Source organism: Scomber scombrus, chromosome 5 (assembly GCF_963691925.1).
Source record: "Scomber scombrus chromosome 5, fScoSco1.1, whole genome shotgun sequence".
Lineage (NCBI taxonomy): Eukaryota > Metazoa > Chordata > Actinopteri > Scombriformes > Scombridae > Scomber > Scomber scombrus.
This window is the reverse complement of record NC_084974.1, coordinates 13,883,580-13,904,363: the sequence shown is the minus strand read 5'-3', so window position 1 is coordinate 13,904,363 and position 20,784 is coordinate 13,883,580. Positions and strand designations below refer to the sequence as shown.

The window sequence follows — 20,784 nt, the reverse complement described above, 5'->3', positions numbered from 1 at the left end:
CAGGTAAGTTCACTTTCACTGTTATAAAAACATCAAAATTACATACAGAAAGCACATGATTTTTTTTAATACACGGAAATAAAGTAGAATACAAAATGAACAAATTCCCCACAAGGCATTAATAAAGCCACTAAATAATAAAAAATAATGCATGTTTCTTGTGTATAAACATAATTTACACGTGCCCGTACCGTTTTGCATACAGTCCTCGTGTTACTGTCATTTGTTCACTGTGGTTAAGATGGCATCATATGTGACATAATGCTCTCCTTTAAAAGGGGACAAATCACCACCTCGCAAATACTAGATCGGCCTATCCTGAAAAAAGAGTCCAGCATACACATATATTATAATCTCACATTTCTGGTGTGTGTCGCCCAGTTTCACCTTTACCAGAGGAGGTCCAAACAAGGTCAAATAGGCCAGACATTCAAGTGAGAGTTGCCCTTCCTCAACAGAGGGGGAGGGGGGGATAGAGGGGGAGATGGCTCACATCACGTCATCCGTGAAGACAAACTCATGCAAACACTGCTGAGGCATTTTGAATTTTGGACAAGAAACAGAAGAGGGAGAACCACTTGGAATACTGTCCCTTTTTTTGTCTCTATTTTGTCAAATAATTCCCGCTCTGTCCTTTTACAGAGAAAGTGTTTTTTTTTTTTTTTTTTAAATATAACGAGGCCAGCCTCTATATTGGTTCAAAATGAAATAATAACAATAATAATATAATATTAAAACAGAACAAAACAACTGCAGAATGGTTCGCCTTGTTTGACAAAGTATCGACCGTCCCAGCTGCATCCTCTTCTTCCTCCTCCTCCTCTTCCTCTTGAGCCATGTGGCTGCACTGAAGGATCCTGCGTAGCCTCGCTATCCATCCCAAACGCCTCTTTTTTGGCGTCCATAGGCTATCACGTCTCAGTCTTTTTTTTTCTTTCATTGTCTTTTCTTTATCTCATAAATAGCCTATATTTTATACTTATATTCGACGTCCTTCATTTAAAAAAAAGAAAACATAAATATCGTCCTTGGATAATTTTTTCTCACTTTGTCCTTGGGTTGTTTCACTTTGTAAGCGTCTATGTTCAGTGTCTGTCAGTCGCGAGCCTCGTGTCCACGTGCCTCCCTGGCGTCACAGTCCCAGCGCGGCCGTGTGCTTTTTGGCCTTCAGTCTCAGGTCGGCGATGCTGGAGTTCTTGCTGGTGTTTTTGGCAGCGGCGGCGGCGGCCACGACGGAGGCAGCCGAAGCAGACTCGGCCGCGAGCGTGGCCAGAGGCAACCCGAAAGGCGGCGCGGGGAACATCATGTAGGGCGCGTGCGCAGCCAGGTGAGAGTGCAGGTGGTGCTGAGCGTGGGCCACGGCGCTGTCCAGCTGCAGTTGAGCCTGCACCTGAAAGGAGAAGGGCGGCACGTTGCAATGACTGTCCTACGGGACGGGACGCACGGATGGGGAGAAAAGGGGGGGAGAACATGCGTTAACTTTGTCTGAAGGGTAATTTCACTAGTGAGACTGTTGTTTAACGATTAATGATACACTTCTATGGTGTGACAGGGTGGCCTTCTCACATCACACAATTTCAGGTTCAAATCATCCAAATTTTCTACTCATGTGTCATTGAGAAATATCACTGGTTATACCGTCTAGTTTTTGGGGGACACTGTGGGTTTGCTGCAGCTGTTGTGGATCAGAAGTCAAACTTTTTCATTTGGATATCAATAGCATAAAATCTCAGTTCAAACTTCCATTGCCTTTGGGAATCTTGGGCCTTTGCCTATAACAAAATACAAAGCCAGACCATACCATTGGTGCTTAAAGTGGGTGGACTTGGCTATAAAATAAATACATTTTTTTTTAAAAAGCAATATTATGCTCATTAATTATTTTTTTATCCAGATAATCAACACTGTACTGTCCATATACAGGCGCATAATCCAATGCTATTCCGCCGACAACAAATCCATCTTAGAATGATGTTATTTAATGTCAGGTCTATTCCCTTGTTTGATAGAGGTAAGAAAACGTCAATTAACTTCTGATCCACTGTCTACACCCATTAAAGTAGTAGACCTACTCATATATTTGCTTGCTCTAGTGAAGAAGAAGAAGAAGAAGAAGAAGAAGAAGAAGAAGAAGAAGAAGAAGAAGAAGAAGAAGAAGAAGAAGAAGAAGAAGGGAAAAAAGCAAACCATCCGTAGAACAATAGAGGGAATTTTCCAATTAGGCTCTACAGGCCTCGCCGTGTTGGCACAGTGTTTTTGTCAGTGTGGTAATAAGAGTTTAGTTACCCCCTACATTGGAACTGGAGTCTCTGCATAGCACTCGGGTAGAGCCTGTGCCAAGACAGCAGTCCGGGGATTGGTCTGATTTTTAAGACTAGACGCTTCAAAGTAACTTGCCTGTTGGAATGGCATCCGTAAAGCCCCCACGTTGACATATGGCGCTACACGACAAGCTTCAAACTGATTCGCTGCTCCAATCAGTACTCCTAAAAAGATGAGGAAGAGGAGAGAAAGAGAGGGAAAAAACAGACGATAGCCTAATTGTGAGGAGAATATTCAAAACCACAAAAGAGTAAACTTGTAGGACTTAATAACGAGCAGTAAGCTGATTTGTAGAAGTAAACTTTAATAACGTCCAAAATAAACACTCACTGAAGAAATCACAGTGCTTTTGATGGCTTAATTAACTGAAAATTAGACAACCTAAATTGTAACAGTGCACAAAGATGACGGAGATTGCATGCACTTGGACGTGTAGTAGCCTCAGCATAGCATAGAAGAGAATAGGATAGAAATAAGCCTGCAGTTTTGTTTTTGTGCTTGCATGCAGGATAAAAAAAAGCGTATCTTACCTTTATGTAACTGGTTTTCCTGCTTTCTGCACTTGGCTCTTCTATTCTGGAACCAAACCTTCAGGGACAGAAATTAATTAAAGACCTACTGATTGGCAGCTGCTTGTGAGGCCATGTGTAATTCCTCTCAAAGTGACAACAACCGCAGAAAAACAATATCCCCGAGGAGCACTGAAATATTAATGACACTGCTTAACCCCAGATTTTAATTATTACATTTAGTCTACAACAAGCGAGAGTGTGGTGGTGGTGGTGGGGGGAGGGTTGGAGTAGAGAGAGACAGACAGTAGAGCAAAAAAAAAGAAAAAGAGAAAAAAAAGGATTAAAATCTTATTGGGGAGAATAGAAACACCTTTGTTGGAGATGTGCAGGACTATTGGACTATAATAAATAACCTTGTCAGCGTTGGTTTCATATTTCTATAGATTAGTGTCCCCGAAGAGTTGAATGGACTCTCAGATATCGAATAGCAGCATTAGGGTTTTGGACATCAGAGCAAGGCGATCTGAGAGAATCTCCCTCTTTCTCTTTCCATCTCCCTCTCATTAAATGACCGCTGAAATTAATTACCCTTATCTGCAGAAAATCCATGTCAGTGAAACGCTTAAATGCCTCGCAGTTTTGTCTAATCACCGCCATAACACGCACTTGCACACAAAAAAAACCACGCTTCAAAGACACGCTGCACTTCTCTTTTCCTTCTGTTGAAAATCGACAAGCGTCAATTTCAGAGAACCGCCTTGGAACACAGATTAAACGATTTATTCCGCTATGATAATCTGCTTTGAATCTCCCAGACAAAGCTCGGGCTAAATTAGCCCACAATACAACATGTCAATCTGCAATCATCCCTTACATTAGCTCCATACATGGGCTGCACAGTGAAAGCATGATTGAAATATTCTATTGATTTGGCTGTCAGCTGGCTTCATTTATTGACCACAGTATATGGCAATGGGAAATCCTTTTTGTGCACGCTTCAGGTATAATTTGTCGTGTTGATAAAAGCAAATTGCTCTGTTGTTATTGATTGAGGCGGGATTTAAAAAAAAAAAAAAAAAAAATGAAATAAATGTGTGGTCCTGTGAATGCAACCGGTCAGATATAATGTTCTACCAGAGAGAGGGGAGAAAGAGAGAGCTGTTCTTGATTTGGACAGAAAATAATACATAATTTATGCAAATCCCCGAGCTGTGCTTCTTGTTCGGGACACAATACGCCTTATTGGTGAGATTCCAGTTCAGGCTGAGAGAGCCCGGCAAAAAAGCTGGCTTTAACTTACTTTTTTTTTTTTTATCTGGGGGGGGGGGGATTGGAGAGTGAGTTTGGGATCTTTTGGGCCTCTTTTTTATGATTTCTTTCTTTCCAGAACGAGCGCCATATTCAATATGGGGACACATGGTTCGTTCTCCCCTGAGCCGGGGCACACGGGATAAAAGAGTCTGGAATAAGATATTATAGGGTTTTGATAAATCAGATGAGAAGAGTTGTCTATATATGTTCATTGTCCCCTGCTCCCGTTACACAAGACATGTCTGAACCCCCCCCCATACACACACACACACTCACCCTCCCTGACTGACTGACTGAAGCCTTACTGCCTTTCTGCGCAGATGGTCTTTACCCATGAAAAGCGACAGCAGCACTGACAGACAGTCAGGGCCTCGGTAACACACACACACACACACACACACACACACACACACACACACACACACACACACACACACACACACACACACACACACACACACACACACACACACACACTCTCTCTCTCTCTTATTTGTTGCAGTGGATTTGGACAATAAAGAGTCTCGTGACACAAACAAAACAAGGCCTAATTGAGTCCATTAACAGACATTAAATCATCAAAACATCCTGTGGGGCTGGGGAAAAATAATAATAAAAAAATAACAGAAAATATAATTTGATGTTGAACTCCTACTTCAATAAAATAGTATTGTTTTAGATGAAATAAACTTTTTAAACACATCACAGCCACAGGGTTTCTCTGAACCTTTTCACACATTCACACCCATGGCCTCCTGGTTCAACTCAAGTAAGTGTTTATCTGCGTGTGCACCTTTATCTTCTACATGAAAACAACCAAATATTGACATCTTCAAAAAGTATTCATGAGTCATATCAAGCTCATCATAACAAAAATCAATTAATATAGTATGAAAATATTTCTTATGGATGTATTATTATTTTTATTGTTATTATTATTATTATTATTATTATTATTATTATTATTATTATTATCATCATCATTATTATTATTTTAGCATTTTGATCACCCTCTCCTTCACTGTTTTTGAGGACAAGACATAACATGACGGTGGGATTGATTGTGTTTATGATTATGTTGACGATGACAGTAAGAATGATTATTCATTTTTATATGTATTATTGTATTTTTAGATTAAAAACAGAGATTCAAGCTGTAAATGTGTATAAGCAAATATATCTTCCACACTGCCCGCTTGCTATTATTATTGTTGTTAGATGTAATGTGTGTGTGTTTTTTTTTTTTTTTTTTCCCTAATATCGGTTTTGGATGTCCTCACCTGCACTCGGGCCTCCGACAGTCCCAGTCGCTGGCTCAGCTCCTCCCGCATGAAGGCGTCCGGGTAGTGAGTCTCATCGAAGAGCCGCTCCAGCTCGTTGAGCTGTTCTAGCGTGAAGTTAGTCCGACTTCTCCTCTGTTTGATTTTAGTCTGTGCCTCGTCCTCGATAGGCTTCGAGTCCTCTTTCCTTTCTTTCACGTCCGTGTTGCCTGCGTTTCAGACGATAGAACATCGGCATGAGTGATGTGACCTCCAGTCCATGATTATTAACACTGGCCTTCACCTTCACATATTTCAATAAGCTTTCAATAGGTTCTTACTACATCTCGTACACTTAAAGTGTTTTCTTGGAATCGCTTATTCTCTCCATACAGTGAAAAAAAGTGTGCAAACTCAGTAACCTCGCATTAAATGTCAGAAGAGCTGAAATAATGTGCACTGCAGCCATGACTACAGCCACCAAAAATACACACACGCCTACACAAATATGGAGAAATTAATATCGACCTACACAAAATTGAAGCCTATCACTGAGTGATAAGAAAGGAAGACATGCCCTGCCAGCCCTCAGATATCACACAGCTATCAGACCTCGGATGTTTTGTAGAGCTACATAAAGCTCTTTAATTATTAACTGCTTATAAATATGCATCGCTTTACCCACTGTTGGATGTCTGATACATGCTTGTCGCAGTCCCGTTTTGAACCACGATGCCCATGACGAGCAGATGTCATTTTTACAAGCCCACACAGCTTTAAGAAGACCTGTCCTGCGTGTTTATCACGTTTTATCCAGTTTTTAAAAAATCATGTTAAAGATGCACAGGACAGCTGAACGTCCAGCTTCACTTTTCTTAAAATGTGAAAAATAATATAACTATAATAATATTATTTAGACTGGGTTTTTTTCTGATAGCATTAAACAAAAAACAATTGGTGTTATTTCATTTAAATGTTCATGCTTACAATAATAATTCATGTTTCTCCAAATCCTTTATTTTTTATTGCTATTAGTTTCGTCATTAAATTGAATTAAAAACGAGCACAACCGAGGAAAACCAGTCCTGCACTGTATAATGTATAATATGTGCTCATCACATTTGTATTCAGCCCATTCCACTATTGCACCTGATGATGTGCTTTTACATCTAAAAACAGACATCTATCCAGACCAAGTAGATATGAAAATGTCAGAACCTGATTTCCAGTGTTCATGTGCAGTCATATGTTAAGTTATGTAATACGACTGCTTTTAGTTAAACATTATTATTTAAAAATATATATTTTGTTGTGATGCTTAATAATAGCTCCTTGAATGAAAATAAGCTACACATGAATTATTTTTAAGCTTCAAATTAAGCCTAATAACATTCTTTGAATTAAAACTTGAAGTAAATAAAAGGGCCTTAAGGCTTCTACAACACTCTTATAACTTGGAAAGTAAGACCAGATCAAGATATTTAACTAATCAATCATAATATATCAGACATTAGTTTGCCACAGGAGGCCTTGTTGTTTATCATACTTCTGGGCCATTTTTTAATGCACTGGATCAGTGAATTGAAACTTTTCAACTCTGCCACAGCAGAACCATAATAGTCTGCACGCATCTGTCAGAATACGAGATGTTTTGAGCTGTAATGTTTAGTAAAAGGAGGATGATTTTGACCGTGCATAAGGCAAAACAACTACCACGACGAAGAATAAAAAAGATACTTCTATAAAGCATCAGTTGGTGATTTACTCTCTTACATAGCTTCATCCTCCTGTAACTTACACCTAGATGGATAGCACAGAGCTACTAAAATGTGGACACCGGCATAATCAGACAAATTAAAGATGTTTTAACTCTTATTTCGCAAAAATTAAAGTAGTCAGTGAATGAGCTGAATGATTACCCCTGCACTTTACTACTGCTCTTTTAGTCTATATATCTTCAAGACTATCCCTATATGTATAGACTGTGTGTGTACAGTGGATCATGCACTACTTACCGTCTATGAGTTTGGGGCTCCCGGCGTCCCTGATCCTTTCCGGGCCGAGCATGTCCGTTTCTCTGCCCGGCGAGAGCGCACCGTTCCGGGTTGCAGCGGTCGCCTCCTCTCGGCTCCCCGGCTCCGTGGATAAAGCCTCCCTGCTCCCTGCTCGCGTCGACCCGGTCTCCAACACCTCCCTGTAGGTTATCACTTCCTTCTTCTCCTTCACTTTTTGATCGAAAGACTTAGACACGAAAGCGGTGAGCTCTTCCATCACTGCCTTCTCTCCTCTTAAGAAAAAAACACACACACACCTCTCTCTCTCTTTTTCTCTCTTTCACACACACAAACGCTCTCTCCCTTTGCTCCACGACACAGTTTAAGACATCAATGGTGTGGCTCGTTTTAAAGTCGACCCCTTGAAAATGATACGAGGGTGATGATGCTGCCAACTCTGGAGAAGAAGAAGAAGAAGGTAAAAAATATATAAAGATATATCTTCTCAGCCAATTCCTCCTCCTTTGGTAGCGGAGTTTGGGAACCTGCTGGTGATCCTCTATTGAAGTCACAGTATTTATACTTTGCGGCGCCTTGCCCCCTTGATCCGTGCAAATTACCTCCCCTCAGGATGCCGGGATGAGCCCCCCCTTCCCCTTCACTGATACGAGAGAGAGAGAGAGAGAGAGAGAGAGAGAGAGAGAGAGAGAGAGAGAGAGAGAGAGAGAGAGAGAGAGAGAAGAGGAGTAAAAAAAAAAAAAACTAAGCAGCACCGCTGCTATTGGCCATTAATCCGAGATTGACAAGAAGGACTAATTAATTTAATTAAGCGCTCATTCGCTGCTATTGTCCTGAGTTAGTTTTTTAAACACCCGGGAGAATGTCATGGATCTCTCTCTCTCTCTCTCTCTCTCTCTCTCTCTCTCTCTCTCTCTCTCTCTCTCTCTCTCTCTCTCTCTCTCTCTCTGCAGGGGTGTGGCTTAAAAAAAACCCAGAAAATGACAAGAGAGAGGGAAGCACATGGATGAGGAGTCCTTCCTCCTCAGTATATCTGTGTGATCTGGGGAGGAAATAAGACACAACGATGACGGGGAGAAAAGGAGGTAAAAGCGGACCAGCTGGGACGCCGAGAGGAGCAACCACTCATACCAGCAGCTTCACAAGGAGGCTCCAGTCAACAGATTTGGCTTCTACCCCCCCAGTTGCATACAGTTGGCTTTAGGCCTGGGCAATTTATAGCGAAGTTTTCGGCGTGTTTCTGTGTTTGTAGCTTTTGATTTGAACCGGATTATCCCAGCAAGAGAAAATATAAAAAGTGTCGATATAATAATAATAATAATAATAATAATAATAATAATAATAATAATAATAATAATAATAATAATCAAAAAAGAAACAATTTGCAGCAGCCTTAATTTTATCTTCCAATAATATTTGAAAAATATTATTATTATTATTATTATTATTATTATTATTTTATTTTTTAATTATTCGTAGCAGTAATAGTAGTAGTAGTGGTGGTGGTGGTGGTGGTGGTGGTGGTAGTAGTAGTAGTAGTTTAGTTGTTTTTGCTCATTTACGACAATATTAAAATAAAATAAAATAAAATAAAATATATGAATAGACATAATAAGCCTGACATGACAAGTTTTGGGACTTTCTTTGGGACAAATGATTCCCTGCTGCCAACCTATCCAGCGTTGGTTTATAATCAGCAATTATGTATTTTAATATTGATTCTCAGTGGATTCTCAGTTTTAAACCATTAAGATGTTAAATAGCAGCTAAACGTTTAATTACAGTGCCTCTTGCGATGCGTTGCCATTGGGCTCACTAATTAACGTTTTCAACTCGCCTTCCCCCCCTCTCAGCTAAAATGATCGCTTATATTTGCAAAAATAAATAAACAATGATTCACTTGCAGTGTAGGTAAGTGAATGCCGCGGAGAGAGAGCAATTAAGTGAGGAAAGGAGGCAACATATATACATATCTATATCCAGACAAGAAACAAGATACGGCGGGATTTTGAAAACGTTGGGATGAATTTGATGCAAAATTAAGCGTGTTTATTGATAATCCATATAAAGCCCCATTTCCACACGAGGGCTCTAACAATTCCTCTAATTAAATATTAACGGTGTTTCAGATTGAACCTTAGGCATTAATTACTATTATTTCTGCTGCATCTGAAAGCAGAATGAATTCCTAATCGCAGTGATACAGTAACACAGTAACAATGCCTCAGTAAGCATTTATTTGTAGTCAAAAAAACATGTTAACTTGTTCCAGCCATTCCTGTGCACGTTTTTGATTCATTCACGTTAACAGTGGTCAGCAGTGGTCGTTTCACCTCTGCTCTCTTCGTGTGTTTTCTGATTTTCATGAAGTATTTAATTATTCTGCTTTGCTGAAAATGGTTTAGATGCTCCATCTGACCTCTGTGCCTTAATACATTATCATCTGAGAGGATGATATCATGCAAATCATCACTGACAGGCCTACAAATCTCACACGTATTTGCTTATTTTACGATTCTTGGTGTAGTCTATGTGTAGGTATATTGTCAGATCCAAACGAAAAATATGCTGATATGCACGAATAAACATTGTGCTTATTAATTTGGAGTATTTTCAATTAAGGGGTGACTGAAAAAGGCACAGGAAACATACCATTTAAAGATGACTTGTGAACAAAACATGCGGTTGCTCCATTAATTGACCTCATGCTTGTGGATTTATAAAAGAGTGTCAAAAATGGTCACACTGGGCCAAGCATCATCTTAAAATGTCCAATTTTCACAAAGCTTCTCTCTCTAAACACATCTATTATGGGATAACACACATATAATTCTTAAGTTTTATACTCATTTAATAAATATGCGATCTTAGATATTGCAGATCGTGTCCAAATCTACAGTAGCTATATTTAAAGATTTAGCTATAAGCCTGTATTAATGTTGGTTTATCTTCATATTAATTGTTATATTAAATGTGCTAAAAAAAAAAGTGGCAAAAACTAAATGACTGCTGCATATTTTTTTTAATTCATGTTGTATTAAACTACTAGATATAATTTAGGATAAATCATAATTTAGAAATAATAATTACCGGATGGGAACGATGATGCTATCGATTGCTCTGTGTGTGATTGTGTCGCCTGGATTTGGATCGATGCTTCTGGGCTCGATGAGTTGAGTCTTCCTGTGCAGTGCATGGTTGTTATTAGAAGCCAGATCAACGATTTAAAGGTGAGGAGCGGGATTTTATTACCATTATAAGACACATTTATACCTTTCTTTCAGCGTGTTTGTCTGTCGTGTAATGTAGACAGTGTACAATATGAGACATGTTAACTGTTAATCATGTGAAAGGCTTCAGTAGAAGAGAGAAATACAGAGTGATGTTAGTTGAGTTAGCACAGTTAGCTTGCTGGCTAGCCTCCACAAAAACGCAATTTTATAATATATCTCTTTTGTTATTGGGATATGTGCAACAACAGTGTTTTCCACAGGTGTTATGGTGATTAAATTTCATAAATGACTTTCTTTCATGTAGTTGCTCAGCAAAGCTACATGTTATATTAGCTGGCTAGCCAGTCAAACCCATTTCCAGACTTATGTTGTCAGAGAAGCTACATTAACACAGCCATGCTTGTATCAAATATGTAGAGAAATATATTATTGGCTTTCTTAAAATGTTTCCATTGATACGTCGATTTGCAAGGTTCGTGTGTGTGTCAAAATGTAGCTGCACGTTGCCAAGAGAAACATTTGCTTATCAGTAACACCTCATGTGTTTTCCCAGCTGACTGAGAGCCAGCCAGCATGGGTCGGCGCTCGTCTGACAGTGACGAAGACAGTCGGAGCAGGAGGAAGAAAAAACAGCGTCGCCGTTCATCCTCCTCTTCCTCGTCTTCGTCCTCATCCTCCGGCAGCAGGGTGACCAGCACCAGGAGCCGCAGGTCCAGTCGCCGGAGCCGTTCACGATCCAGAGACAGAGACAGAGAGAGAGGCAGGAGGTGAGACTGCACAAGATGAGACTTTAATGATCCCCAGAGTGGGTACTTGCAAGTTGCAGCAGTGCAGGAAACAAAACATGTAAGAACTAGGAGTAGTAAACTCAGCAAAGAATATTAAGTGGAATTCCTTATAAACATTATCCACATAATAATATTTGTGGTTTGTAAACAGATAAGTTGAGAGAGGTAAAGTTTCTGGCAGATTAGCAGTATATAGGAGAAGTAATGAACACAAAATGAAATTTAATGCACACATATACTGCACACACATAGGATGGAGGAGTGTGTGCGGTGGGATAGAGACGACAATATCTATAAACAAGGAAACACAGTTACCCATCTGTGGCTTTAGGGAGTCAGGGAGTTAGACAGTCATGTCCTCTGACCTCAGCTGCCACAGCAAATGCTGCACCACTGTTATCAAAGGGACTCCTGCATTCCCCAAAACACCACAGACCTTTGCCTTCACCTTCTCAAGGAGAAGGACAGTATGTCTCCCTGCCAAGATGATAGTGTTGCCCTTACTGTGACCTTAAGGCCCATGCTTGACCCTAAATATGGAAGATTCCCCAACAGCAGGGTGAAGCAGTAGCTCTTCTCTTTCTCCTGCTGAAGTGTCCCTCAGCAAGACACCAAATGATTTTCACCTCCAGGGGCACTGCTCTGGTTTGATGATGCTGCACCTATGTGTAAAAGAGCTTTATTGTGCCCTTGTGATAGTACCTTTCGATTTCTTCCAAGAGTCTGATTTCTCAGCAGACTTGTCATAGTAGGAAAAGAACAGGTCTTCTTTATAACATTAACGAAGGCTCTTATATTCAAGTTTCCAGTCAGCCACGGTGATGTGACAGTGAGCCAGTATGCTCAGCAATTGTTAATTTTATTATTAACACCTGTGCTTTTCCTACAGTGAGATGTCAACATGTGTTGTCTTTTGTCATAAAGGCCTAATCCCAGCCAAAGCTGAGTTTTCACCAGGTCACATGTCAGTTGAGACTGATACAAATTGATATCAAAACTAATTCTGATATCAGTTTTAAAACACACTGTTGGTATCGGTCAGTTGTTAAAGTAGCGTTTATAAGAGGTTTTTGCATTTGCATGTTATATAACCTAATATAAATATATACATATTGATCTTACATATGAAATGTCACTGCTGAGCAATAACTTCAATACTCATCATTAGTTTTGATGTCATAAAATCCAGTACCTTCAATGACAGGCAGCAGTTTAATTAAAAAAAACTAGACCAATCTAAACCACCTATACCTTTAATATAGAAATGTTACTCTTTTATTTTAAGATTACAGTTGTTAGTATTTCAGTATGTTACAGATTTGATTGTGTAGTAAGAATGCTACACATTTTTGTGTTCAATGAGTATGATTTCTACTGTAAGAGGTGACTTCAACATGTTTATTTTTGTAATTAGGCAAAAGGTCATTTTAGAGGTAAACAGCTGGTGCTTCTCGTCAGTGCAGTTGTAGACAATGTGATGGGGTTGTTATTTAATAGATATTATTAGTTTCTTAAAGCTCTTTCTGATAAAAGTCCATAAACATTTAGGATAGACATGGCTGCTGGATGGCTGAATGAAATATGACACAAAATATCACATTTATCCACTGCTATTGAAGGAGGAGCTTCAGTAATAATCAGACATCTTTAAAAGTAGTTGGACCTGGTGCTATCCCTCCGTCCATCTATTCGTCTGTCCGTCCATCCTTCCACAGCTGCCACTGGCTGTGTGTCTGTTCAGACAAGGCCAGTTGATGGTAATTATTTATGAGGCTTGGTCAAGGTCCATTACTGCTTATGGGAAGTCATTGCCTGTCTGTGTAGGGTGGGGCTGGGTGGGCAGTGTAAACCACAGTCCCTCATCTATTAGCCAATACATTTTGATCAATTGACCAAGACCTTGTATGTGTGTGTGAAACAAGTTCCTTTTAATATGTGCACCTGCAGCAGTATACTCACTTGTCATATGTTGTATTCATGTTGAAAGGTTTCTGTGTACACAAACCAGCCCTTTCCATTCACATGTGTTTGCTGTTATGTTTTTTTTAGGGCTGTCAGGCGATTCAAATTTTAATTTTGATTAATTGCATGACTTTGTGTAGATAATTGCAATTTGTTTTAATCTGTTCAAATTCTAATCAACTTGGGAGTGGACAATATATGCTTGCTCTGTGCAATTGTATGCATTTATTGTTGTAAATAAAGTAACAACACAATGACAAAGACATCAGAAACTCTCACAGGTAACAACATTTAATTTTTACAAATATGCTTAAATCATAACTTATGGCAAACTCAAGCTCAACAGATGTGCACATTGACCAGCAACATTTTCCAGTACTTCAGTACTGATTAAATATAACTTTGTGGATTCCTCACATCAAAAACAAATCACACATTGTAATTCTCTCCAATCTCACATGAGAAAAATATAGGCTTACCTTGTGCTATGGGATAAAAACATGATAATACAAAAATAAACTAGGCAATCAATAAAGTGAGCAGGAAACAGTGAAATGGAGTATAAGAAAGAAAATTATTTTGTTCTTTGGTCGATATGGTGGCTGCTCTCGATGGAAATTTAATTGCATTTGTTGGATGCAATCTGAATTATTTCAAGATGACCCTCGTCCTCCACACTGTTAATTGGTGTGCATACTGTAGCTGTTGAAAGCTTGCTGCTTGTAGGTTTGTTCATGGGTTTCCCTCCCACACTATCAAGTGTGGTTTGCGGCATGCGGGATGGCTCAGGGCTAACGAGGCTGCCTGCATGAGCATTAGCTGTGTGTTTCGCTAACAAATGGTATTTAAGACTAGATGTACTCTGGTAATTACTCAGTTCACATCAACAGTAGCTACAAATCACTTTGATCTCGACAGACCCATCTGACAGGCTTTTGAAGCTGAACTTGCCATTCAAAATAGCTTTTTCTTTATCCATTGTTCCTTGCTAGTTGCCATCTGACTTAATGTTAGAGGGCTAAACTACAGGCGAGGAAAGGGGTCATGAACATAACCGTTTTCTTCTCCTTGTTTTCCCGGTGGTTGGCATCCAGCTCGTTGGTGCATTACCACCACCTTCTGCTCCAGAGCGTGGATCAGACAATACACTTACAATTTAAATCCCCATAACAGAACCTGCGTCAATGCCATAAAATAAAAGTTAGTGCCCTTAGCTTGTGTTAACGCGTTATTATCTTTGACAGCCTCAGTTTTAATATCACCTTCACAGTCTTCTGTGAAAATGTGTGAGCCAACACCGCCTTCCAAAAAAACCCCAGTTCACAACTGTGTGTTTCTACTGTGTAATGTGTGAAGTGCTTGTACGAGGGCTGTCGAAGTTATTTCATAAGGCCCCGCTCCTGGGATCCAGCCTTTAGAATACTAATGGATCTTTCCTGCGCTGCTCTAAGTGGTACAAATCTGGTTTGATAGTTCAGCCTCTGTGTTATTTGTATAGCTTTTCCTTTTTCTTCTTTTCTCCTCTGTCTTGCAAGAGCTCCCATAGGACCAAGTATGTTTTTTTTGTGTGTGTGTGCTGAAAAGATTTGGGTATTTTTGGCTTTGGTGAAACAAGAAATTTTAAATAATGAATATTGCTCAGACTGTTTGCGCAGTAGAAGTGGGGGGTTTCTGCATTTACATTCACCCCCATAAATGCCTCCTGCTACATGATATCAATAGGAACGCGGTGTGAGTGGTGTTTGGAAAATAGACGTTACACACACTGCTGTAGCCACATTAAAGAGCAGCAGAGCACCAAAGGGCCCCTGTGGAGGAACTGTAGGGCAGCCTGCATGGCTCTGCTGCTCTGGGCTGTAGGAGCATGTTCACTAATGCAAAGTAGCCGTTAGAGCTGATGATAATAGCTGAGGTTGTCTAGGACATTAGGACATATTTACTCCTGAAATAACAGCCCAATAAACTAGAAATGCAGCATTGCAGGAGAGGGGAAACATTACATGTGATGATGTTTGAGCTGCTGTGAACTAATGAATGAACAGTTAGAGTTTGGTTTGGCTCTGTAGGTTTGTTTTATGGATAGTAAAATAAGAGAAACTATAGAATGAAGCTGAGTGATTATGATAAAATGTATGATCCTTAGCTTAATATTACAAGCAAGTATCTATTGTCAATGACTTAAAGAACAAAAAATTAAAAAAAGATCAGTCAAACTGGGCATTCAGAACAAATGTAAATGTTTCACTGTTGCTGATTTGCCAATATCACAAAATGATTAATTATAGAAATCTTGACCCTCCTGTATGATTAATGTTTTGTTTCAAGGATCTTGCCAAAATGGGAATCAAATTTGTATGTTTCTGTCTGTGTGTTCCAGGCGAAGGAGACGTTCCAGCAGCAGTTCGTCCCGCAGTTCATCTCGCAAGAGGAGGAGTCGCAGTGCAGAGAAAGACAAAGGGAGGAGCCACCGCTCATACAAGTCACGCAGCCGAGACAAGAGGTAACCCTAGCACCACACACACACATACACATGCACAACTCATTGTTTAATCTGCACCTTTTTACTTTCTCTACCTGGTCTTGGATTGAGCAACCACCAACATAAAGCTTTTCTTAGTTAGTGAAGATTTGAAGCAACACAGGGCCCTTTTAAGTTTTTTTCCTCAGTGGTATAAACACTTTTGCTCTTGACATAATTCACAATTGTCTGAACAATCGCTACACAAGTTTCTTACATTTTAATTGTGGTAATGAGAATAATAAATTACCAAATATCTTTATGCATGCACTATGGTCCTACAATGTCCAAAAAGTAATCCATCCTGATTACATTTGTAATAAACAATGAACATTCAAATGTTAGTATGTTTTATGTGTACTGAGGAGAAGTGATGAAAAGTAGCTACGTCATTTGCGGGTGACAAAAAAAACAAAACAAATTTGAACCCTGTGTTAGGTGTGCGCTACAGATCAAAATTTGGAATGTCGCTGCACACGTTTCTTATTAAAGAAGCAATACGACTTTTGGAAGTTTACTGTTGTGTAAGCAAACACATGGTTTGGTATTTATGCGTTATGTCATCAGATGGAGACACATGGAAAACTGTTTTCGGGGTCTGGATTAGTATTTTGCTTGAGCATGTTCCTCTGTCTTAGTTTGCCCCGACTGGTTGACGTGATATCCATCTCAGTGTACGGGTATTAATGACCCGTATAGACAGCAGGTCATATGCACCACAAGTCCAATCCTTCCACAATCTCTTCTGGCAGCAGCTCAGCTTTCACTCATTAATGCAATTATAACATCATTACCCACACATACTTTGTTGAATTATGATTATTATTGGTGTAGCAGACTCTTTTTTTCTTCTAACTTATTTATGCAAGACTAATGTGTACACACCTGCACCACACTTCTCATATACCCACACACACACACACACACACATACTAGCACACACAGACACACAGCCACAGTCAGTCGTGTATCCCTTTCAGAAACATAAAGGGAAAGTCTCTGCGTGTGGTGGTCCATGTCATTAGCATAGCTAATCTGGTGCTAATGAACCAGTAAACTGCGCTGTTTTTAAATCCCTTGCATGCACGCATGGACACACACACACACACACACACATAGAAACATGCACAGATGCACAACTGAAGAAAAGGTTGTCATAATATATGCGTGAGCAAGGCCCTTTGTTTACTTGTGTATGGCTGCGGGGGAGAGCAGAGATCATTTTAATCACAAAGGAAAAAGTGTTAATATCTTCATTACAGAGGTGTCAGGATGAAGGGATGATGCCATAAGAACGGTTGATGATGCCATGAAACGACTCTGCACTCTCCAACCTGCTGGTCACACAACATTTTGTGGCTTGGGGACAGGCGACACATTTCAGTGTTGAGCTGTACACTGAAACAATTTTTGGCGGAACTGTTTTCACACATTCTCTCCATGCTCTCTGCGGAACGGTGGCAGTCACTCACAGCAGCACCGGTGATTAAAACATCAGTCGGAAATGGCATTACTGGTGTGGTGTGAGATGAAAGGTGGAGGGGATTTGGGAGATTTAGAACTACAGTCGATGACATCGGTGTTTACAAACGCTGCTCTGTGATTAGGAGGGTTGCGTTGTGTAATCGGCTTAGCGGTGAGCGAGGAGCAGGTGGGTAGGGCCGGTGGTGGTGGTGGTGGTTTGGGGGGGGGGTTGTGTGGGTGTGTGTAGTAGAGTGAAGGTGGAAGCGGTGGTGGAGGTGGGGATGTGCAAAATGATGGCATTGATGATAAATGTATGCAGTTATGGGATGACAGCTACAATCTGTGTCTGCAAAAGTTGTTGGCGGCCACATGCGTGCTCCTGTTTTAGCAGTGGAACAAATCAATGCAAATTCCGTTAAGGCTTCTGATCAATTGGACTTACTAAGACAAATCATATAATTATCCTGCCTTCAGTATTTTGAGTGTCTTCTGCAGGACTAGGGGTGATTGTAATATAATCTTGTGCTTTGTGGTGGGATACTGCTGAGGATACAATGATTATAGATTCCAATGGTACAAATTATGGTTTATGTAGATATAAACAACAGCTTAATATATTTCACAATGCTAAGGATGGATAAAATCACTTCAGCTTATTTCTAATATTTAAAATATAGTATTTTTCATTATTATTAGTAATATAAAATGAAATTTATTGATACCTTCAGGGAAAATATTACTTATGTAGTTAATAAACTGGAGTGTTTTTATCATCAACTGTCATTCAATTTCAAATCATAAAAAATATGTGTATATTATATGTATTTTAATAATTAATCTAATTTAACTTGTGGCCTAATTTTTTTGTTTTGTTGCAGTTTTAGTAAAAATGAAAGAAAGTAAATAAGAACATCTGTTATGCAGGTGTTATTAATCATTGAAATGCAATTAATTAGATCTCATGGTATAGTTGTGGACGTCTACAATATCCTGATGTAAAGTTTGACTTTCACACCAAGCATATTTACCTACCATATCTAGCATTTATGCAATACAAATGGCAGGAAGCAACAGGACACTGAGGCTTTTGAGGGAATTGTGCGACGTTTCGGTAAGTGTTCATTTATAAACGGTACAATGCTCCTTTACCTGCTTTGTTGCCATTAGTTTACGCTGCACTGAAAGCATTAAACTTTTAACTCACTACTACTTTGTTTATTGTAAACTACACTTTTATATTCAATTTCCTATCAACTCAGTGTTTCATTAAATCACTTACCACTAGAATAATGTTTTTTTAACTTAGTTATTACTCAGTTTCTTACCCTCACTTGAGCATATATAGCTGGATGGTGATCTCCAAGATGTTGCGTTTGAGGTGTTGAATCCTTCAGCAGTAGGTTTTCCTCTGCATGTTTTACAACTCTGTCTTATTTAAGGCGTCTTGAGGCGTTTCAGGGAATACAGCGTTTCAATGTAGGGTCCCTCAGCCATTGCCTCATCTCTTTTAGCTCAAACATAAACTCACAGTCCAACCACTATTTATAGTAAAATAATGTTTCAGAATGACCTATTTTGTGAACGAGAACAGAAATACTAGCGTAACTGAGCTTATATGGTTACAAAACTGTGACATTTTAAAATGCAGTTAATAGTGAAATGTGTTAATCAGTGCTTCCATAGTTCCTGCACATTTTCCACAGTGGCTGTGGAATGAAAGCGGGCTGGTGTGCACTGTGCACATTAGTCAGTGGTGTGTGTGCGTGTCTGGATGAGGCTGGCTGAGAGGCTGGCTGATGGATCAGAGGAGAATTGAGTGGACAGGACCTCATGATTGATACGCAGATAGGATATGAGGTGCTGCCTGCCACCCCCACGCCGGCCACACTGACCTGGCACCACGACCAGAATATGAACGAGAGACTGAGTGCACCGACCACAGAGAAGAAAGAGAGAGGGGACGAGAAGTTTGAAGAGAATGGAAAAGTGTGAAGAGAATTGGTTGAGTTAGTGCAGGAGAGCGAGCGAGTGGAGAAGATCCTAAGGGGGAAAATGAAGAGGAGAGACAAAAGCGAGCACCGGTAGAGAGAAAAGATAGGTTTGAGAGCGGGATATTATTCAGAAGAAATGAGAATAATAACGTCTGCATCAGAATATTGCGGGGGGGAAGAATAGGGCCATAGTGGTGCCGTCGTGGGTTGAAGGGAGGGAATATTATTACCTTCTTTTCAATCTCTCATGTATAAATAAAAAATAAAGACATACATGAAATAAGAATAATGCTCTATCTTGTGTTTACCATCTATTGTTGCTTCCTCCCTCTCTCTCCTGTCTTTTTCTCTTTCTCCTTTTTTCCTGCCCTCAATCAGAGAAGGGCCAGGTCCCCCAGAGGCAGTCAATCTTGCCCTGAAATGTAAAACAGACAAGAGGAGCAGATTACCTATTTGCCATTAATGTTTATTCTCTTTGATGTGAGCAGGCACATCAGTGTAAGTGTGTGTGTGTGTGGGCGTGCACCCGGGCCTGCCTGCCTGTGTTCGCACCGGCAAGTGAGCATGTGTGAGGTTGATTGAGCGTATGCATGTATGTGCAGATTTGCGTGACTGCGTGTTCATGGCGGGGTGTCACGGCCTGGTCCACTGGGGGAGAGCAGAGTGGAGCACGACGGCAGCAGCGTACAGTGATCTGATGCATACCCAGTCCAACAAAGACGACACGGCCTCTCATCACAGTTGGATCACAGGCACGTCTTTAGGTGAGCTCAGTGGAGCGCTGTAGTGCTGGGCTTTTATGGGTGGCCACAGCAGGGGTTAAATGTGTGTGGCTCAGTCAGTCATTCTGTCAGTCCTCCATTCACTTAACAGTTAGCTTTAAACGCACTGTTGGAAGGTGTGGAGGAGTGGTAGGTGTGACAAATCCTCTACTTGACACATCAAAGTGAAGCTGAGCATTTCCTTCATGGTCGAGTATTCAAACGTGTGTGTGCATGCTCACATAAGTGAGCATATACTGCAGGGCACACACAAACGCTTACATTTTCCTCATTAATATTTCAGAGGCGTGTTGAGTTAGCAGGGCAGAGTGCTAGCGTCAGGGTTTAGCCCTGCTAACACTGGAGCAGCTTCATCACTTGGCTGCTGTCATGACTTTAAGGAGAGTGAGACCTCTAATTATCTGTCTTTCCCCAGAGGAGATAGAAAGCGAGCTAAACACACCACCCAGCATGCTAGGCTAGCTGATCAGATGCAGGATTATCTCAGCCAACCTGGAGCCACAGCAGACTACATTAGTTCAGAACCGGTGTTTAGTTAGAGCCAGGGAACAGGAACTGAGGCTGTACAGAAAGTTAGGCACCTCATTGTTAATGTTTGTTGTTGGGGGAAAAAACTTAAAACACCCAAAG

General features: G+C 40.2%; 2 protein-coding genes across 3 annotated transcripts in view; one reads left to right on the top strand and one right to left on the bottom strand.

Annotated features, from left to right (window-relative positions):
• Window positions 1-1,132: 1,132 nt before the first annotated feature.
• shox2 (shox homeobox 2) lies at window positions 1,133-7,699 on the bottom strand. 2 transcript variants are annotated; one of them, XM_062419507.1, is made up of 5 exons: window positions 7,420-7,699; window positions 5,426-5,634; window positions 2,853-2,910; window positions 2,398-2,486; window positions 1,133-1,426 (listed from the first exon to the last, which is right to left on the bottom strand). In XM_062419507.1, the coding sequence occupies exons 1-5, from the start codon at window positions 7,673-7,675 to the stop codon at window positions 1,133-1,135; spliced, it is 906 nt and encodes a 301-aa protein (XP_062275491.1). In that variant the 5' UTR covers window positions 7,676-7,699. The 2 variants fall into 2 exon arrangements, with proteins under 2 accessions (XP_062275491.1, XP_062275490.1); XM_062419506.1 differs by having other exon boundaries at window positions 1,133-1,390; window positions 7,420-7,675.
• A 2,906-nt stretch (window positions 7,700-10,605) lies between these two features.
• Window positions 10,606-20,784, top strand: part of rsrc1 (arginine/serine-rich coiled-coil 1) — a 126,106-nt gene continuing 115,927 nt past the window's right edge. Inside the window, exons 1-3 of the mRNA XM_062419810.1 lie at window positions 10,606-10,646; window positions 11,203-11,416; window positions 15,777-15,899. Coding sequence (XP_062275794.1) covers window positions 11,223-11,416; window positions 15,777-15,899 — 317 coding nt within the window. The 5' untranslated portion in view covers window positions 10,606-10,646; window positions 11,203-11,222. The remainder of the gene's footprint in view (window positions 10,647-11,202; window positions 11,417-15,776; window positions 15,900-20,784) is intronic.